General features: G+C 55.8%; 2 protein-coding genes across 2 annotated transcripts in view; one reads left to right on the top strand and one right to left on the bottom strand.

Moving 5' to 3' along the window:
- Positions 1 to 12626, top strand: part of FTSJ3 (FtsJ RNA 2'-O-methyltransferase 3) — an 801657-nt gene that overhangs the window by 760993 nt on the left and 28038 nt on the right. The gene's annotated exons all lie outside the window — the stretch shown is intronic.
- LOC138686008 (zinc finger protein 500-like) lies at positions 8528 to 12404 on the bottom strand. The gene is made up of 5 exons (XM_069786726.1): positions 12387 to 12404; positions 12048 to 12125; positions 11410 to 11484; positions 10674 to 10904; positions 8528 to 10557 (listed from the first exon to the last, which is right to left on the bottom strand). Exons 2-5 carry the CDS (start codon positions 12079 to 12081, stop codon positions 9251 to 9253), a joined length of 1647 nt encoding a protein of 548 aa, XP_069642827.1. The 5' UTR covers positions 12082 to 12125; positions 12387 to 12404; the 3' UTR covers positions 8528 to 9250.

Here is a 12626-nt window from a genome sequence, read left to right on the forward strand (position 1 = left end):
CCAGCGCTTGCACCAGCTGCACTTTAGGGGAGGATTTATCTCATCCTGGAAAAAGCTGGATTCAGCTGAGAGTGAAGCCAGCTTTTGCAGGCTGACAACACATTTGGGTGCAGATCCAGGCAAATCCAGGCTGATGGAAGGTGCCACGTGGCACTGTAACATGGTGCTCACACCCCTTCGAGACCCTTCCCTGAGCTGTGATCTTGGCCCCTCTGCAGACTCATGCCTCTGTATCCCACTCCCACGGAGGGTTTTCCCCTAGTTACAAGTGCTGGATTCTCATTTTTGCTGGAAAGCTGAGCTCCCCATCACCCCAGAGGAGAGGCTGCTGCCCTCCAGCCCCCCCAGCCTCCCTGCCCCTCCACGTGCTCTGCGGCAGTGCAGGTTTCCACGCTTTTCTTTCCACACTTTTCTTTCCACGCTTTCCTTGCCAAAGGGCAGGCACAGCATTAAGACATCACGGGAGGCCTCAGAAGGCTGGGCTGGAGCCAGGCTCCCGCATTAAACACAAACCCTGTCAATGAATAACCTAGGAGGTATGAAAGGCTCCACAGCCCAGCTGTCAGGCACATGCATCTCTTTTGCATTTGACTTCAGCCAAAGGAAAAGCCAAAATTCACTGCAAATACCGTGAAGGGTTTACGCATGCCCGAGATGGGCCCATCCTGGGCACCTAAAGATGTCCCCCTGGGGAGGCATCCTGCCCTCGCAGTTATTAGCACACCAACAGACACACGGCCAAGGGAAACATCTCTGGATGCTTCTACTAAGCCATAATCACACTGGAGTCACTTTACTGTTCTCTGAACAGCCTCGGACAGAAGCAAAGAATAAATCCCAATTATTAAACCCCTTAATCACTTCTTGTCACCAAGCACAGAGAGAAGGGATGAGGTTGTAAGCACCATCAGTGACGGAGCCAGACAAGAAACCCTGCTATGGGGCTGAGCAAGGGTGAAGATGAACAACCAGTGATGGTCACCTCTGCCCTGGACATTTGTCCACCACCTGGGTGACCACACCAAGCCTTGGAGGCTTTCGGGGGCTTTTTGGTCCCCCGCTCACTTGAGCTTTTCATCCTAGCGCCTCCCTCCACCACGAGTATCCTGGGGACAATAGTGCTCCTCTCCTGAGCAGGGAAGTTACAAGGATAAGTGCGCTGAAGACTGTGCGATGGTGAGACACATTACCATGGTAACAGGAGTACCACGTACCTGAGACAGACCTGGAGGAGAAGGCTGCGATAAAAAGAGCAGAGAGGTGCAGAAGAACAGGAAACTTGTTCTAACACTTGCCAGCGAGGAGCAGGCACCATGCAGTTACCCAGGCTGATGAGCGAGGACACTCAAGAAGAGATACAGCGGATGAGATGAGAGAGGCAGATCAGCTCTGCTGGAAGCCTCCTCCCCGCTCAGGAGAGACAGAGGGACACGGGACCACCTGCAGCACCCAAGTGTGACTTCGCTGGGTGGGAAACCAGCAGGAAAGTCAACAAGTTGGCCAACACTTCAGGAGACAATGTCCCCAAGCTCATCTACTGCAGAGCACATTAAACTAGCCTGGGCACCTTGTCCAGGGCAGGGAAGAAGAATAAGGGAACGGTGTGGTGAAGGAAGGATGGTTTGAGATCTATGGGTATCCTGGGGGGTCTGGGGAAGATAAGGCTCGTCCCTGGCATGGGGACAACTGCAGACACATCCTATGGCTCTGAAGTCTCCTATTCCCCACCTTACTCCTCAGTCCTCCTGCCCCAGATTCACAGGCATATCCCATGTTCAATCATCAAGACCAAACTTCTCAGCACCACAGGCCACTTCATCTCCCCCAGTTCCCCAATAACTCATGCGGGAATGAAGCATCTCTCAAACTATCCGGTCTCTGCAGGAAAACCCACCTCTTCCTTAAGAGGTTTGCTCACATGGTTAATCACCCTGCCTGCTTGAAGCACGAGCCTCATTTCTCATCCAATTCCCTCCCAGCCCCCACTTCCCTCTTGTACCCTTATTCCACTGGATGTTTTGCTCTTCCAGAGATGCTCACACTGGAATAAAGCCACCTCACAATCTTACTTTTGAGGAGCTGGATGGCACAAACTCTTTTTTCCCCTATCAGACACTTTCTTCTGTTCACCCACCACTCTAAAAAAAAAAAAAAAAAAGCATAAAAGGATCTATCCTTCATCCCCACCCACCCCGCAAAGGGCAATGCCTAATAAGTTGCTTTTATTGTCTTCACCTGCACAAAAATTGCTCACACAGGTGTTTCAGGGCTTGCAAAAGGGACATTTTTATCATTTAGTCATTGAAGGTTTTCAAATCCCTTAATTATAAGCAATTCATAGTGGTTTGAAGAAGCTGAACAGCATCGGCAACTTCTGTAACAATCGACACAAAAGCATATTCCAAGTGTCTCTTTTATGTGGTTTTGCCCATAATCATGGCAGAGAGATAAAGTTCTGTAATTTATTTCCACTAATATAGTCAGGCAGCAATTGATGTTTTTTATGAGGGTGAATATGTCTGTGGGATGTACTAATGTTTATAGGCTGGTAAATTTGATTTATATGGAATAGTCAGCGTTGCTATTGGTAAAGGCCCAGTGTTTCTAGGAGAGCTAATAAGATTTGCATTGATGAGATTAATATCAATTAAGTGCTCCCAGGTTTGCAGAGCGCAGCTGACTCATGATTTCCACCTGCTCTATCCCCAGCAGGTGAAGGGGCTGTTTGCTTTGCAGGCAGCGAGTAGGCGTTTCACCCCAAAATGCACAAACCTCAAGGGATTTGGTTGCTCTTGCTGGTCCCAGCCCAAGAAATAACAGGTCTGCTCATGCAGGAGGAGGCGCTAGCTCCGCTCAGCTCTCGCTCCCTTCGTTTAAGGTGATTTAATTTAACAGAAAGGACACAGCATGGACATGCATGCCACGGTGTAGGGCAGGAGCATCTTCTGGATGTGTCTACTCGTCCCTCTGTGTACAGAGACCCTGCCGAGCCAGGGGGAAGACGCAGAAGGGACTTTATGGCTCCAGCAGCACTGTCTGTGCTCCTGAACGGTCTGATCGTGGTGGTATTTCAGTGCCCTCTTGTGCCCAAGCACAGAGGGTTTATGGAGGGGCTGAGCCGGGAGAGATGTTGATGCGAAGGTCTTCTCGGTGGTTTGGGGAAGAGGGGAGAAGGTTTTCTGCTGGGATCACCCCCCTTAGCATGATCCTGACCTAATGCCTGAAAGCCATGAAGAAATAAAAATTAGGCTTAATGCTTTTAAATACCAGGTGCCTTGGATTGCAAGGGGGGGTCGTACATAGCCACAAAGGCAAGGGGGACTTGGGGTGACTCCCTGTGAAGATGGCACGGCTGGGCAGCCCATCGCTGCCGGCGAGGTGTGGGAAGAAGCAATGGGGCTGGAAATGATGCCAGGGATCTGCCAGGAGACCCAGCTCACCTGCTAGCGTGGGTGCAGCTTCCCAGCACGGTGTATCCAGGATTTTTGGCATTAACAGGCTGTCTTAAGCTGATTCTTCCGCTGCTCCCTTCCCCCTCAAAGCATCTTGGCTCAGCTGGAAAACATGGGATTTGTTCCAGCTCTGTCCCACGGTACCAAATGCCACATGAGTCATCCACCCTCCAAGCCCAGCCTTTGCCAATTGACCCATGAGGATGGAGGGGACCGAGAGGGGTTGTCCCCAGCCTTCAGTCAACACGACCCATCCCGAGCCCATCACGCAGCCTTTTAGCAGTGGATGGAGTTTGACAGGCTCCAGAGTCAGCCTGAAAGCTTATAGCCGCCAAATGAGAACAGTGCGGTGAGATGACAAACTCAATCTCATTACAGCTCAGAGAAGGTTAAACAGAAGCCATCTTCCCAGCATCGCTTTAAGTCCTCCTGACAGGGAAACCTTCCCTGCACAGGTAAATAATTGAAAACCTGAGTTATCTGGCTGATAACTCAAAGCTTAATCGTATGCCTTATGTGAGGTGTCAGGCAGAGCTGTGTCACAGGTTGGACCCAGATGGAGCTGGGATAGACTGGGGTAGGTGTGGGCTTGCAAAGACTCCTGGTTGGATGAAGATTTTGCAGCAGCCAGCCTGAGGATGACATGAAAAGCAGATAATTTCCTTCCAAAATGAGAAACACATCTGCTCAGGTGAAGGGAGTGATGTCCTCTGAGCTTGGCATCTGCTTGCCCCAGGACCAGCATCCACACCACTGGGAGACTTCCACCAGCAATCAGCTCAAGCTGTGGAGCCCTGAGATGTTGAGGGGCACCACGAAGCCAGTGCTCCTACAACTGGGAGGGGAAATCGTCCCTGGCGATGTCATCCTGCCAGGAAGGGAAAACCAGGGGCTGTCCACGGATTCGTGGGCTGAGGCTGCAGCTGCCCTGGAAACAACAGGGGGATGGATGGCTGAGAGGCAGAGCGGGTTCACGTCCAACCCATCTGCAAGACACAACGTGGTCACAGGTGGAGGCTGGTGATGGGATGAAGCACTGCAGGGTTGTATCTGGTGGTGGTGCAGTCCCACACGTGGTGGGAGTGAGCTTGATAGGTTGAGCTCTCTGCTGTGAAATGTCCCTACTACCCAAGCTTCTGCATCAGTCATGAACCAAAGCCATCTCCATGCCACTATCTCCAATCACTTGTTGCTTTAATGCTCTCCTGGGCTCTTGGTAGCCACTGGTACCTGGGAAGGAGTTTTAACACATGGAGAGCACATCCACAGCTGGCACCAGACCAACTACTTGAATCCCCCCCCAAAATAAAACCTAACAATGGTGGAATCTGCAAAATCCAGATTTTGGTTGGTGGTTCTCTAGTGGTACCCCTCAGTCCTTTCTCTGGACCGCAGCTTTTTTTGGAGATCTCTGCAGCCATTTTGGCATGGGAGCTTTGTGCCTTTCCTTGACACAGTCAAGGCTGCTCATCAAACAACATTGGTCACAATATTGGTCCCTGCTGCCTTCCTCTGCTACCCGTGACTGTCTGTCTGGGAGATTTTTCCATCTCCCAGGAGTGTTACTGTGATAAGCTAAATATCTCCCTTCCATGCCCAAAGTATGAATTGGCCACCAGCATGGATTTGCAATTTATATGTTAATTGTATCTGCCTCCAGGGACAGTGCTGACCTCCAGAAAGGAGGGTTTAATTGAAAAATATGCAAAGGATGCTCCTGACTTTTCATCCGGAGAGGAATTTTCCCCTGGTCCGTGCAGATGGCTGAGAACAAGCAGCCTTTCCAGAGAGGCACTGAGCCTCACCTACACTGATGAACGGGGTCTTGCTAATCAGGCTTCAGCCTGTGCCACGTAAGAGAAGGCAGGGTAATCACATTTGCTCCTAGCTGACAAAAAGAAGGTCCTTTAATCAGCATCCTCTGGGCTTTGACCCCCGTGCTAATGATCTGGCACCCGGTGGGATGCTGGAAAAGTTCAAAATTTTAAGAGGAATTCCAGCAAAGTAATTGTTGGTGTCTCCACACCTCTGAAAATGTCACAAGAGGAGATTTAAAACAGCACCCAAGTAAGTGGAGAAGATGGTGTGGTGCCTAGCATTCCTGGGAGCTCCAGGCTTTCTGCATTAGGGGAAAAAGGAAAGCAGGATTTTTCCCAAGAGCCTGCTGATCCCCAGAGATGGACTGAAACAGAGAGGTACTGCTAAAGCTGGCACAGCGCTCAGGCAACAAGATGATTGCAAAGATGCACCCACTAGGGACTGGAAACACCCGTGGAAATGTTCCTGCACAGCCTGGCTCTGCTTTCCCACTGGGAAACTGGTGCCGTGATTTACTGGGAACCTCTGCCCCGTGCAGGGAAATCTGCCGGCAGCAGCAAGACCAGGCAGGTTGGGATGGTGCATTTCCCACTGCAACAGGGGTGGGAAAATTGGGGAGAAGGGAAAAGCAGCAACTTGCTGAAGGTCATTCAGCAAACCAGGGACAGGAGGAGGACCCGGTGTCCTGGCTGCTGGCCCATGCTTGTCCCCAAGCTCTCGGGATTTCCGTGCGCTCACAGTAAGATGACAGGAATGAAAACAGAGCTGGAAAAGCAATAAAGCCCTAATCCTCACAATCCTTGCCTTCTTTCCCCGAAAGCCCATCGCTTCTGCAAGGGCCCTGCGGCATCGCAGCAGGATGCCTTGTACCTACCGACTGCATTGCAGAGCACACACGCAGGCAAATTAAATTGCTGTTGTTCTGGCATTACTTCATCTTAGGCCTTTTGTTTATCTACCTTATTTCCAGAAGTTTATTTGGGTTTAGGAGCATCTCTTACATTTCAGCAAAATAAAAAAACCAAGAGGTGAGGATTCTCTGGTTTAGATTTCTTTCCTGTCTGAGTAGGAAAAGCAGCTCTGCACCCTGGAGAATGGTTTTCCTATGGGAAAGGGAACTGGAGCCCAGCACAGCCCATTCTGAAACAAAACAGGAAAATCATCTCAGTGATTGCACGAATGAACAGCAGAGCCATGTGTCCCCTACACCCATCATTGCTGCCAGCCCACTGAGCTGAGAAGCCACCAGGAATGAGACTGGGACAAAGTCCCGCTGAGGACTTACGCCCTGTAAGAGGGAAAGGGCTGAAAGGAGCCTTTCCTGACCCATTAATATGTAGGAATTCTGCTGAGGGGAAGGTCTTCACTGGCAACCTCGATGCAAAGAGGCTTCACCGTCATCTTCAGATGGGTTTTGCCTGTGCCTGGTGCCTGGGACACTGTGGTGACACCACTGGAGAGGAAAGATACCACTTTTGCTGCCCATCCTGGTGCCTTCACCGAACAGACAGGGACTACACAGTACCCACATTTCCCCCCAAATCCTAGAAACCTCCCCAAAACCACTGGCAAACTTGCTGGGATGAGAGACAGCAACTAAATCTGCAGCAAGTTAATGATGGCAGCCCAGAGATTGACTCATCAGGCGAATAACTCCCAGGGACGGAGAGCGGTCCCCGAGCATCGCTCGCTGCCCTGTGCCACCTCCGAGAAACTCCCACGCTGGAGCAGTATTTCAGCCTTTCGTGGGATTTCATTAAGGGTTATTAGCAGCTCCGTAATCGCCGCTGGAGCAGGGTTTCGTGTTCTGCTTAATGAAGTGTCAGTGCTTCTGAAGGGAAGATACGTGTTTTAATGATGGTTTAAGGCTGCGGTGGAAGCGTGCAGGCAGGGAGGGAGAGACGGACAGTCTGGAAACCCAGATGAGGGCAGTCCTCAGCACCAACTGTCCCAGAACCTTATTTCATCCCCATTTTATCCAGACGTGGGGTTCCACCACCAGGACTGAGTCAAACAACAGGGATGCAGGAGATGTAATTTAACAGGAAAATTTGCTTTTTTGGTGCTTTACTCCATCTAGTGCCGACAGAGCGAGGCTCAAAGGGGACACGGGTGTTGGTGGAACCCTTGGGAGCCCTTTTGGGAACCTGCCCCTGGGGAAGTCACCTTGTCCCATAGACCTTCTCCCCCGGCACTGTGTGGCACCCCACTCTCCGTGGGGAGCAGCCCTGGCTCGTCCCAGCCTCTGGGGAGGAATGACCCTGCTCCCAGCCACACAGAATGAAAAAAACCAAACCAAAATAAGCCCAGACGCACCAGTCCAGCTCCACATCCCCAGCATAGGGGATGAGCAGCCACGGTCGGCAAGCTGGCAAGACACAGGGTGGTTTGCAGATACAGTAAGCTCCTCCAGAGACCCCTCATGCACCCCAGTTCAGAGTCAGCACCCACGTCCTGTCCTGGTTTTGGCTGGGATAGAGTTATTTTTCTTCCTAGTAGCTGGTATAGTGTTATGTTTTGGGTTTAGTATGAGAAAAATGTTGATAACACACTGATGTTTTCAGTTGTTGCTAAGTAGTGTTTACACTCAGTCAAGGATTTTTCAGCTTCTCACACCCAGCCAGCAAGAAGGCTGGAGGGGCACAAGAAGCTGGGAGGGGACACGGCCAGGACAGCTGGCCCAAACTGGCCAAAGGGGTATTCCATACCATGTGGTGTCATGCCCAGTATATAAACTGGGGGGAGTTGGCCGGGGGGGGTGCAGATTGCTGCTCGGGAACTGACTGGCCATCAGTCAGTGAGTGGTGAGCAATTGCATTGTGCATGACTTGTTTTGTATATTCCAATCTTTTTATTATTATTGTCATTTTATTATCATTATTATTTATTTCCTTTCTGTCCTGTTAAACTGTTCTTATCTCAACCCATGAGTTTTACTTTTTTCCCCGATTCTCTCCCCCATCCCGCTGGGTAGGGGGGAAGCGAGTGAGTGGCTGGATGGTGCTTACCTGCTGGCTGGGGTTAAACCACGACACATCCCTATGCGGAGGGATGCCCCAGGCAGCCCTGCCCCTACCCCTGCTCACTGGATCCGATATCCACAAACACAGCCCCAACCCCGCACCAAGGGGCTGTAGCATTTTTAGGCCATCCCGTGATCGGCCGTGGGGTCGCCCACACCGCAGCAGGGCTGGGAGCTGCGGGAAGACCCCATCCCCCTTGGGGTGCCCATTTTCACTTGCGACTTCAGCTGAAGATCTGCAAAACTTCTACTTTATTACTCCTAATTGAATGCCAGAAGATAAAAAGTCTCCTTTGCATCCCGTCTGTGGGATAGCATGGGCATCACTTTCCCCATCACAGCACGTCCTCCACTGCTTCTTGCTCCCCAAAAATGAACCCAAAACAGCAAGACACAGGGATGCTCCACAGTCTGGCCCCGGTCCAGTACCCAACACATTTGGTGGGGACAGGAGCACCCCATAGCACCACACATTTTCTGCAAGCAGCTTGCTGGGAGAAAGGAGGTAGAGCTCCGCTCTCGTCCTGGTCCCTACCTGGGCAGCCAGACTGGTTGAACTGGGCACAGGCAGGCATCCTGCCACCCCAGGGCTTGCTGGGGCAGGTCACTGGGGGACGGGGCTGAGTGCTTGTGTCTTGCCTGGCCAAAAAGCAGTGGTGGCAAAGAGGGAAGGGGGGATGCGTCTGCCTCGTCAAGAGGGTCAGTGGCCGCAAGATTCTGGTGATGGAAATGGAGCAGCAAGGCGGGAGAGGGGAAAAAAGGAGAAAAAAAGGATGCAAAAAGCAAGAAAACGGAGTGGGTCAGCTGCAACTGAGGGTCTCAGAGCCAGAGCTGGGGGAAAAGGAAAAGAGAGGGGCCAAGATGAGGCCCAGAGGGGCAGCAAACCTCATCCCACCTCAGGTGGCCTCTACCTGACCAGGTAGGAGCAGAGAAAGCCCCCAGGGCCAAGCGGTGGCACTCAAGGCTGCAAGGGCTGGGGGACTACCCGAGGCAGAGGGGACAGGGATCGTGCCAGGTCCCGGGCCGTGCCATCCAGCTCCAGGCCGTGCCCCCGGTCAGGGTGGGGGGCGGCAGGGGGCCGAGGTCCATGGGTGCGCTGGTGGCGGGTGAGGTGTGAACGGCGGCTGAAGCACTTGGCGCAGAGCGGGCAGCAGTAGGGCCGCTCGCCGGTGTGCAGGCGCTGGTGGATGACCAGCTCGGAGCGCTGGGTGAAGGCTTTGCCGCAGCTGGGGCAGGGGAAGGGACGTTGGCCCAGGTGGGCTCGGCGATGCTTGGCCAGGTTGGAGCTGACGCTGAAGCGTCGCCCGCACTCAGGGCAGCCGTAGGGCCGCTCGCCCGTGTGCCGGCGCTGATGGATGGTAAGGTCAGAGCGCTGCAGGAATCGCTTGCCGCAGTCCCCGCACTGGTGCGGCCGCTCGCCCGAGTGGATGCGCCGGTGCTTGCTGAGGGCCGAGCGCTGCGTGAAGCCTTTGCCGCACTCGGCACACAGGTAACACTGGCGGCTCCCAGCTGGCAGAGTGGAAACCACAGCCACTGGGCTGCTTGTCCAGCCCACGGGTACCTCGGCCGGGCGGCCCCGGTGGCTGCCACGCCGTCTGAAAGCCACACGGGAGCCCTGGGGCCAGATGCCTTTGGTGGTCACTGGGGTACGCTGGTGCCTGGCCAGCCCGGCGCCGAGGCGGACGCGGCGCCTGTGGGCTGGGCACTCGCAGGGGGTTCTGTGCTGGGGGAGGACGGGGGATGCCGGCCCTGCACACCTCCCAGAAGCTGGGCACTTGCACGGGCTCCCCACGGGCCAGGGCCGGAGGGCCAGCTCTGCCCACGGCAGGAGACATTTGGCAGCCTCCACACCAAGCAGGGGGGTCCGTGGCGAGGCAGAGAGCTCTTCACCGTCTGCGCAACCATGGAGCATCTCCTCCAGCGCTCCACCACCTTTTGGGGGGGCATCGCCCTGCCCACTGCAGTCCTCCTTGCACCCAGACCGGGGACCTTGGTCTGGCTCCTCCAACTGAGGTTTCAGGGGGGCTGGGGTATCTCTGGCTGTCCTGACGGCTTCCCCACAAGCCGATGTACTGGGGGGGCCTGTTGAGGGGCTCTCCTGTGCCCCATCAGGGCCTTGCTGGCATGCCTGGGCTGCGTCCTGCTCCGAGCTCTGGGGGACACTCCCCGCAGTCACCCCTGAGAAGATGCCCCATGCACCCGCCGTCACTGCATTGCCATCCCAAGGACGCATCTCTTCCGTCACCATCTCAGTCCCACTGCCCGCTGGAACAGAGAGAGAGGAACACACTGCTTAGGGGAAAGGAGGGCCGAGAGGAAACCCACAGCAGTCTGCTGCCATGCCGGCTGCTCCGGGGCATCTCTGCTCTGCCGGCTCTTACCTCTGCCTCTGGGGCCCTTCACAGCCCTCCGGCACCGCCGGACTCTCCCTTCCTGCTTCTGCTCCTCCATCAGCTCCTGCAGCATCTTCTCCACCTGGCTCCGGCCGATGGTTTGCAGGACGGCCTTCAGCTGCTTCCGAAAATCGGGCAAAGACAGCCCCAGGCACAAGGGGGTTGTTGCCAGACCGTACGGCAGCTCCAGCTGCCCCTGGGGAGGCTCTAGGTCTGCATCTGCAAAGCATTGGAGGAGATGACGCTAGGAAAGCAATGCTAACGCAGAGCTCCTGCTGCTCCTCAGGTGGGTCACCCCTCCACAGGGCTGTCACCCCCCTGTCCCCAGCCACCGGCAGCTCTGAGACGGCCAGGCTCAGAGGATGCCAGTGACAACAGGACCGTGGTACGGGAACAAAACGCCACGTGACAGCAAACAAAGAAAGATTTTTCCTTGCTCATCCCCACCACGAGCGCCAGGAGCTGCAGAGGCAGCTCAGGACAGGGCAGAGGCTGTCGTTCCCCAAGCATGGTATAACACATCTGTGCTAGGCAGAACAGAGACAAGTTTTGGCAGAGATTTATTAACTTGCCCCAGCTCTGTACGGGAGCCTGCGGTCTTTAAGACACCCGGGCCTGCTTTGGGCTGTGAAAATGGTAGTGCTGTCCTCTGAAATGCCCACTGAGAACAGGCACAAAACAGGGATAATAACTGCCATTGCGTCCCTTCTGCCAGCTAACTCACCATGCAGCAAACTTTGGCGCCTGGGGGGCTCAGTCAGGGCAGCTATCCGAGGCCAGCTGATGGCAATCTCTTCCACTAGCAGAAAACAGAGCAGGGATTAGGAACACGCACAGAAATTACAAAGGTTTCTCCTCCCCAGCTACAACGCCGTGAAAGGAAGCAGGACAGCAAAAATAAAACCTCCACAGAAGCCTCCTCCTCTGCTTCAGAGCGAGATCAGCCCCCGCCTCGAGCCAGCAGCAGTCCCCGCAAAACCCCGAGACGATCCCCAGCTACGGGTACATTTCTCTGAGCATCTCGTCCTGGCTCCCCAGAGGTGACGCCTACCCGTGACACTGTGGAAGGGACAAATGACACATGCTGAGGCCGGCCCCGGCCGCTCTCCTCGGTAGAAGGGAGCTGGGACACGGTCGCGGTGGCTGAGCTGACCTGTCCCTGCAGGACTGAGGGTCGCAGGGACAAGGAGGGGGGTTTACACCCCAGCCCAGCCCGAAATCCCGAGAAGGGATGTCGGGGTCACCGCGGCGGTCCGAAAGCGCAGAGGCGCAACGGGGCCTTTTGCTCGAGGAGCTCCAGCCGGACAAGGCAGGGCTGAGGGGGCCAAAGCCCGCCCGGTGCCACCGCTGCAGGGTCCTTACCCAGGGAGATGACCGACTCGTAGCCGTCCTGCATCGCGCCGTGGGGCTCTCGGGGCCCCGCTCCGGGCCTCCCTGCGCCTGCGAGGGAAGGGATTGCCGTTCACACCGGTGCTGCTCCACCCTGCCCCGCACCGGGCCCTGCTCCTGCCCTGCCCCACGCTAAGCCCTGCTCCAGCCCGGCCCCAGCCCGGCTCGCCGAGGGCCGAGCTGCGGGCAAGGGACGGGCGGGCCCGGCACCGCGCCGGGAGCCTCCCCGCCCCGAGCGCGGCGCATCACGGCGGCGCCGGGCCCAACCGCTCCCGCGCCGGCCCCGCTCGCCCCCGCCGGCCGCTGCCGCACCTGGCGGCCCTGGCGGGGCGGAGCGGGCCGGGCCGGGGTCTCCCGGGGTCTCTCCCGCCGTCGCCACAAGAAGCGCCGGCGGCGCCGGGCGGAGCGGGCTGCCGCGCCGGGCCCGGCCCTGCGGCGCCCCCTAGCGGCCGCGCCGCGGAACCGGCGCTTGCCCCGGCGGGGCTCCCCTGGGTCCTGCCGCCCACCCGCCGCCCCGCGCCTCGGGTGCGCTCGCTTGCACACGCGTGTGCC

The sequence above is a fragment of the Haliaeetus albicilla genome, chromosome 7 (genome assembly GCF_947461875.1).
Source record: "Haliaeetus albicilla chromosome 7, bHalAlb1.1, whole genome shotgun sequence".
Lineage (NCBI taxonomy): Eukaryota > Metazoa > Chordata > Aves > Accipitriformes > Accipitridae > Haliaeetus > Haliaeetus albicilla.